The sequence below is a fragment of the Hirundo rustica genome, chromosome 14, assembly GCF_015227805.2.
Source record: "Hirundo rustica isolate bHirRus1 chromosome 14, bHirRus1.pri.v3, whole genome shotgun sequence".
NCBI lineage: Eukaryota > Metazoa > Chordata > Aves > Passeriformes > Hirundinidae > Hirundo > Hirundo rustica.
In genome coordinates, this window is record NC_053463.1 from 6,703,782 (window position 1) to 6,710,763 (window position 6,982).

The following is a 6,982-nucleotide window of genomic DNA, read 5'->3' on the forward strand; positions in this document are numbered from 1 at the left end:
CCCACCCACAGGGAGGAGAGCACGCAGGGAACCACTGGTTGGTTCTGTAGAACAGCCCTGTGTTGTGTTTGAGGGCTAAACAGACCCACCTGATATGGTCTGTTCCATGGTAGGGAGCTACTCAGATAGAGTGGGGCTGCTGGGAACTCAGCACACTTCTCAGTTTCTGGGAATCCTCTCTCACCAGGAGATCTGGGACAAGACACTCATTTCTCTCTCCCTCTTGTCTCCCTTCAGCTCTATGCTGAACGAGGCCAACACATCATCTACCATATCCTGTGACAGCCCTCTGGGCCTCCGGCAGGACGAGGAGCAGGAATCCGACCCACAACCAGGCTGCCAGGAGCCAACCACAGGACACCAAGAGGTGGAGGAGAGTTTCCTGTAGTCAGAGCTGGGCTGACTTTGCATCTCCTTATGGAGAGGCCAGCAGAGGGGCTGACCCAGATGTCACAGAGAGCCATGCTGGCGCTTGTACGCCAGGACATCCCCTCCCGTCCCAGCATTCCTCCTGCCCTCCTGCCTCCCAGTGCTGGGTGGGGAATTAAAGACTGTTCCCCATTGCCATCCCCTTCTCCCTTAAAAAGAGGTGGCTCATTGCCAGAAACCCGCTAGATCACTGCCACATCCTCCTCAGTGATCAAACCACTGCAGGAGGGAGACATCTCACAGACCAGCGTCTTTTCAAGTGGAAGACGTGGGTTGGATCTCCATGAGACGCCACTTTCTGCATTGCTAAGATGATATCCAGCCTCTTCCTCCTCCGTGGCAAGGAGTTTCGTCTCCTCTGCACCAGCACTTCCCTGATGGTCTCGGCAGCAGCCGCACCGTGGTTCTGTGAAATGCCAGAGAATCCACCTGGAGCCCATCGCTGGGGTGTAGAGAACCTGCAACACCAACCTTCAGGGGTGCATTGGATTCTCCTCCAAGCACAGTCAAGTCCTGAAGAGGCCAGCCAGTGTCTGGGAGGTACGGAATTACCATTTTCCTCTCTTGGCAGCGCTTCCGTGGTGGATGGAGCATCACAAGCACTACAGGCATCCACGGCTCTGGGGCACAGCCCTGCGTCCACCTGGAGGCTGTCACACCCCTTTGTGCCCAGCATGGCACCAGGTGCCCCAGGGGCATGCCAGGAGCTCCAAATGCCCTCACAATGACTTGGTTATAGAAGCAAAGAGGGCAGTTGCTGTTGTTTGTATTGTCTGTGTGGACACTAAGCTAATTATTCTCCGCTGAAGATTTAAAGGGAATGAATATATTAATCCACTATCCAGGGCCAGTATAAGGAAGCAATATTCATTAATCTACTGCCACTACACCCAGCTCATCTGCTGGGCAATCATATAACCATGCCATCTGCAGAATCCTTGTGCCTTTTCTTTGGGAAGCAAAGGCTCACCTTTGATAAACTGTTCACCCAAACACCCTTTCCCAGGATGGGAGGGCTCACTCTTCCCTCCTGAGTCGCAGCAAGATAATGGGCAGAAGTAAGGATGCCAGAACACCAACCCAGGGGTAGCTCCAAAGAAAGAGAGGGAGAGAGGCTGGGAAGCTCCTTGGTCCCAGCTGAACTGTATCTCATGCCCTGCCACCTCCTGGGGCCAGGCAGAGCCACTCTAGCCTGCCAGGGCTGTGAAATGTCACAGGGAACCAAGCCAGGCAAGAGGAGTCAGGGAGGATTCCTCTCTCTTGGAGAGCGTTTTGAAAACTAAACGGGCCCAGATCTCCCCCCCTGCTTCTCACCTCCTTCCCCACTCCTCAGAGGTGGGTCAGGGGCTTCTTGTGCTCTCAGCTGGCACTTGAATGAGCAGACTCAAAGCAGGAGGAGCGCCAGGCTTTGGAAATGAGTTGCAAACCCCACCTCTGCAGAGATGAGAGCTGGACCCCCAAAACCACAGGTCTGGCACCACAGCAGGCAGCGATTTTTCTCTGAAATGAGTTTCACTTCACACAGAGCTCTGTTCACTGCACGCCCTCTGCTCCCATTCACTCTTCATTGCCCTACTCATGCACATCTCTCTGTGCATCCTACGGGAACTGCACAGGCAGGTTTACAAAATCAGAAATTCAAATCAGCCTCTTGCTGGGCTTCTGCCACCTCAGAGCCACTGAGGATTTTTTTTTTTCCCCTCCAAAATATGGAACTGCTGCCAGAAATCCCCAGCAAAACAGCTTCTGTTTTAAGTTTTCTACCATTCCAGTCCTGCCACTTATGCGGCTAAAGGAGGAGTAGGTGTTTTGTGGGCTGATGTCCTTGGTAAAATGTGAACATAATAAATAGCACTTTTATTGGCAGCCAGCAGAGGATATTTTCAGCCTATGTGGTCAGATTCCCCACCATCCATAGGAAACATACTGTGAATGACAACTGTTTTTCCATCCTCTGTTCCTCCTGCTTGTAATAAAGGAGCCATCTCCTATGGCCACTGTTCATTAAATGATCCTCACTGCAGAGAAGCAGATTCATGAGATCCTTTGGTATTTTTTTTAACATGTAAGGTGCTTGGTGGGATCTGCGTCACTGCAACTTGAGCCCATAGGATGGCACATCAGATTATCCTAATATCCCCTGTCTGCACCAGCTCCGTTTTTAATTCATCCTTGTCTATCAAAGGTGACCAGAAGTACCCAGTACTCCAGGTGAGGTCAAACCTAGACCTCACACAGGGCATTAATAGTTCTGGCCTGTGCTGGTCTCTACTTGCCTGGTCTAGCTTTGGATAATATTGGCTTTTTCCCAGCCACAACATACTGAGAGCTTAAAGTCATCTTCTGACCAATCTAGGCACCTACGTCTTTCTACACTTCCAGCATTTCTAACCAAGCTACTCCCTGCTGTTCCAGACATTGGGTCATCAGCAAATTTTGTCAACAAACTGTTATTTTTGGGCTGGACTGACTAATAAAAATATTAGATACTTCTAGCAACAAGAACAATCCGAGAGAGCTACTTTTACTACCTCCATCCAGCCCAAAGATTTCCCCATCAATGAACACCTTCTCACTTTCCCTTTGTCCATTTGCTCATTTCAAAAAATCCTGTTCTAAACTTCATCTTGCACAGACTTAATTGCTAATCAACCTGCTAATTTCCCACTATCAAATAGTTTCCACCATCCTGAAAGGGGAAGCTCGGGTATCCTGTCCTATTAGCTGGGCATTAGCTAAATTTGAATGCCTATTGCATTTTGTCCAATTTGTGGATTTCCTGCAATTATTATTTGCATCAAAACCTGTTCTGGCTGCTGATGGGATGCTACCCCCACCTCCCTATTCCTTCTCAAAGTAGGTACGCCAGACTCTTTGCAAAATGGTACCATTCTGCACTCCAGAGGAATATGACCAAATACTTGCCCTTGGCCCTGTGATTTTAAGGGCTGAGTCTTGCACTTTGTGGTATTTTCCTGTCCTTACTCAACCTTTCACAGCACCTTTAGCAAGTTGCAGTGACCAGACCTTCTCAGCCAGGGACAAGCTGGCAGCTGGACAAAGCCAACATGTTTTGCTAAGCATCCCTCAAAGAGAGGGCTTGGCAGAGCTGGGAACGGCAGATCCAGCCCCACATTCCCTCTCTCTCTGCTGCCAACATTCCAGTCCCTGCATGGCCTGGCAGGTGAGGGCCAGGAGAAATGTTTGGCTGTTCTGGGCCCATCAGCTTTGTAGCCATAATTTCTCTGAAGGGAACTGGTCCCACTGGGTTTTCTGTTTTGATTGGGTGTGTATCAGTACTTTTGTTTGGGTGTTTTTGTGTTTAGAGGTGGACCCAAACTGAGCCCCCCACGAAGGAATACATGCCACAGCTTGGGCCCATCTCTAGTGCAATACCTTTTTATTTGTAAATTATATTTTACTCTACAGCTGTTACATTGTTATCAGAACCAGTATATGCATAATCCTACTGCCAGTCACTATTTCATAGGCGTATCCCACAGACTAATGCAGCACTCTGGTGTCTCTTTCTACATTTAAGGTGTTCCTCAGACTGATGTGTGCACAGGTTTTTAATCCTTTTGTCCTTCTCAGTTTGAGTGTGTTATTTTCTGAAGAGCGAGTGTCACGTTTGGTGTTTGTTTGTGTTGTGTTGACAAATCTAGAGCACAGCGGACTTTACTTGTAACTAAATTGTCTCTGTTCACCTGCCAAGGGGACCCTGACGGGGTCCCAAGGGGATGGGGGCAGAAGTGCGGTGCAGATGTGCAGCCGGGGGAAGTCAGCCAGAAGTGAGAAGCAGCTCTTCTCTTTCCTCCCAGTCAGGGCTCTGGGCTGAGGGAGAGACAGCACCACAAATAAAGGGCACCAAGCACGTAGGGTTTGCCCGTGAGGAAGCCCAGGGGCTGTGCAGAGCTGGCAGATCTGGAGAAGGGGATTTCACAGGGTGCTAAGGAGACAAACCCCCTGTTCCAATGCACAAGTGCAAGGAAGAGCCCTGGTTGGGCTCAGTGCTTAGCTCAGGTTCCAGGATGATCGAAGAGCCTGGATGCAGCCTGGTTGTTCTCCCACTTGGAGAACACAAAGGTTGCCCTTAGGTGGCCCTCAGGAACCTTTTGGCTTCCTTTGCCTCGGGTGGTTGCCCAGGCAGGAGCAGCCAGGGCAGGCGCAGGTCCTCCCTGAGCACTCCAGGGTCCCCCAGGTCATTCCTGCAGCAGATCCCAGCCCTGCCTGGATGCTGATGGCCAGTGCTGGCTCTAACACCACGTCATCTGCAGGACTTGCCCAAAGCAGGCCAGATACTGCTAAGAATGACTTTTCATAGGCCAGCACACGGGTTGCTGGGCTACCAGCATGGTTCCCATGTTTCACCTGGAGACCTGGTGCCTCTGAGAAGTGCCAAGGTGGATCTGGTTGGCTTTGGCAAAGGCAGGGGAACTGCTCTAGCAACACTTTGGAGAGATGACTCTTGCCTGGGGTGGTGGAGGCAGGGAAACCAGCTTGTGTTGGGAGGCCTGCAGTGTCCCATCATTCCTCTTCTTTTCTCCTTTGTGGATTGATTGCACCAGAGCTGCAAATCTTGCCCAAAGGATGCCCTCTCCCCATTCTGCTGTGCTGACTTGCTGGCATCACAGCCCTTCTGAACAGCAGCAGCACCTATCTCCATGCTCTGTCAAAATCAGCCTGAGGGCAAAGGAAAAAACAGAGTTCAGACTAAGGTACCAAAGAGTTAACATTTTTTCTAGGTTTACAGTTGTATTTGTAGGATTTGTACTATGTCACATTTATAGCCATGAGATATTATTTTTATGCTGTAAACTTTTACGAATACCTTTTTAAAGAAAGAGTTTAAAAATAAAGGTGTTTTTTCATTTTGCAAAGTCCCATCTCTTCCTTTATTTGCCTGCTTTTGGTTGCTCCCACTCAGATGGGGCTGGGAATACAGCTTAACCCTGTGGTGGGTGAAGGCTGAGCATGTTAATACTCCGTGCATGACCCCGGGGCTTAGTGAAAACCAAGCTGGGAGCCAGGCAGGGAGAAGCACTGCAAGGAGCAGCTGAGCCCAGAGACAGGGTAAGGAAAGGGGGCAGGATCTGCCCCCTCCCTCTGCTAACTGTGCAGCTTGTGGGTCGTGTGGCAGGTGGGTAGAGAGAAGGATACCAGGAGTCCTTCCCATGTATTTCCCCAGCAATCCCAGCTAAGGACTCTGCTCCTCGGAGCATTGTTGGGTCTGTGCTCAGTTCAGGGTGGGGATGCAGGAGAGACGACAATTTGAGCACTGGGCTGGGTGGAAGGAGATGGCAGATAACACTGATTTTTCCACATAGTTTAATAGCTCGGGGCAGTGGGAGGGCCTGGAGACAGCAACAGGGCAGGGCCACTCTGCAGCACACAGGGCTCCCCATGTCCCTCTCTCCTCCCTTCCCCCTAGGATGAGGAATTTTCTGACCCCCTCAACAGATGCAACTGCAGAATCCTGGCTCCCCACACCACCCTTCCCTCAGATCCACATGTCACTCTGCTCCTGTCTCCTTTCCAGAGGCCCTGAGGTCCCCCAGCCGCATGAGAGACAGGCACCTTGTGAGTCCTGACCAAAGTTTTCTCCTCTCTCTAGCTCAGACTTTACTGCTCCTCCAAATTCCATCTCAGGCTGCAAAGCAGAGATGTTTGCATCTGCTCTGAGCCAGGTGCTTGGAAAGCCCAGGGCTGCTGTGCAGAGGGGGTTTTGGTTCAAACATATCAGAGCTGACTCCGTTTTCTGGCTGCAGGATGCAGCCCCCACTGGCAACAGTCGTGCCTCCCTCAGCTCCTGGAAGCTCCCTGTGTTCCCAGGGGTGCAAGGCACGGAGTGCAGCAGCAAGCAGGTCCAAGTTCCAGCAAGGCTCCCTTTCCAGCACGGCCTGTCCTGGGTTCCTGCCTTTGCTCATTTTTCCAGGGTGGAGGTTTGCAGTCTCCCTGACCAGCTCAGGCTGATTCTCCTCAGAAATGCTCTGAGTCACCTGGCACAGCTCAGTCAGGGCATTTTTCTCCAGGAGCTGAATCAGCAGGGAGGAAAAAAAAAAATCCCCTATTGTCCAGAGAGGCTGCATCAAAGGCTTGGGGGGAAGCAGAGAGGGGGAATTGGCAGACCTCAGCCCCGAACCCTGCAGGCTCCCACTGATGCCTACCTTGAAGACCTTTTGTGTGTCAGGATGTGCTGGAGAGGGGTCATGGGACTGGAAATGAGCAGGCCAACATGGGGACCCCCAGAAGGGCATTTTCCCCAGCCCTAAAAAATCTCCTCTCCAGGGATGAGATGGGCACCCCATGGAAGAGCTCAGGGAAGCAGAGACTGCAGTGCCAAACCTTGTAGCTGTGGGGGTACCAACAGCACACAGGTGTTCCCTGTGTGTCCCCAAGCTGCTGCACGGCAGTTCAGGCAGGCAGGGCACCAAGGCCAGCTCTGCCCAGTGCTGGGGTCCCACAGGGCTCGAGCCTGGCAAACAAGCCTGAGCTCCCAGTGCTCCCAGCCAGGGCTCGCTGCAGCCTCCATTCCCCGTCCCCAGCTGGTCCA

General features: G+C 51.6%; 1 protein-coding gene across 3 annotated transcripts in view; it reads left to right on the forward strand.

Moving 5' to 3' along the window:
* The window catches only part of PDGFRB (platelet derived growth factor receptor beta), a 31,582-nt gene extending 26,273 nt beyond the window's left edge, over positions 1–5,309 (forward strand). For all 3 annotated transcript variants that reach the window (XM_040078123.2, XM_058422482.1, XM_040078124.2), the window contains exon 23: positions 238–5,309. In XM_040078123.2, the coding sequence (XP_039934057.1) occupies positions 238–388 (151 nt within the window). In that variant the 3' untranslated portion in view covers positions 389–5,309. The remainder of the gene's footprint in view (positions 1–237) is intronic.
* The last annotated feature ends 1,673 nt before the right edge of the window (positions 5,310–6,982 follow it).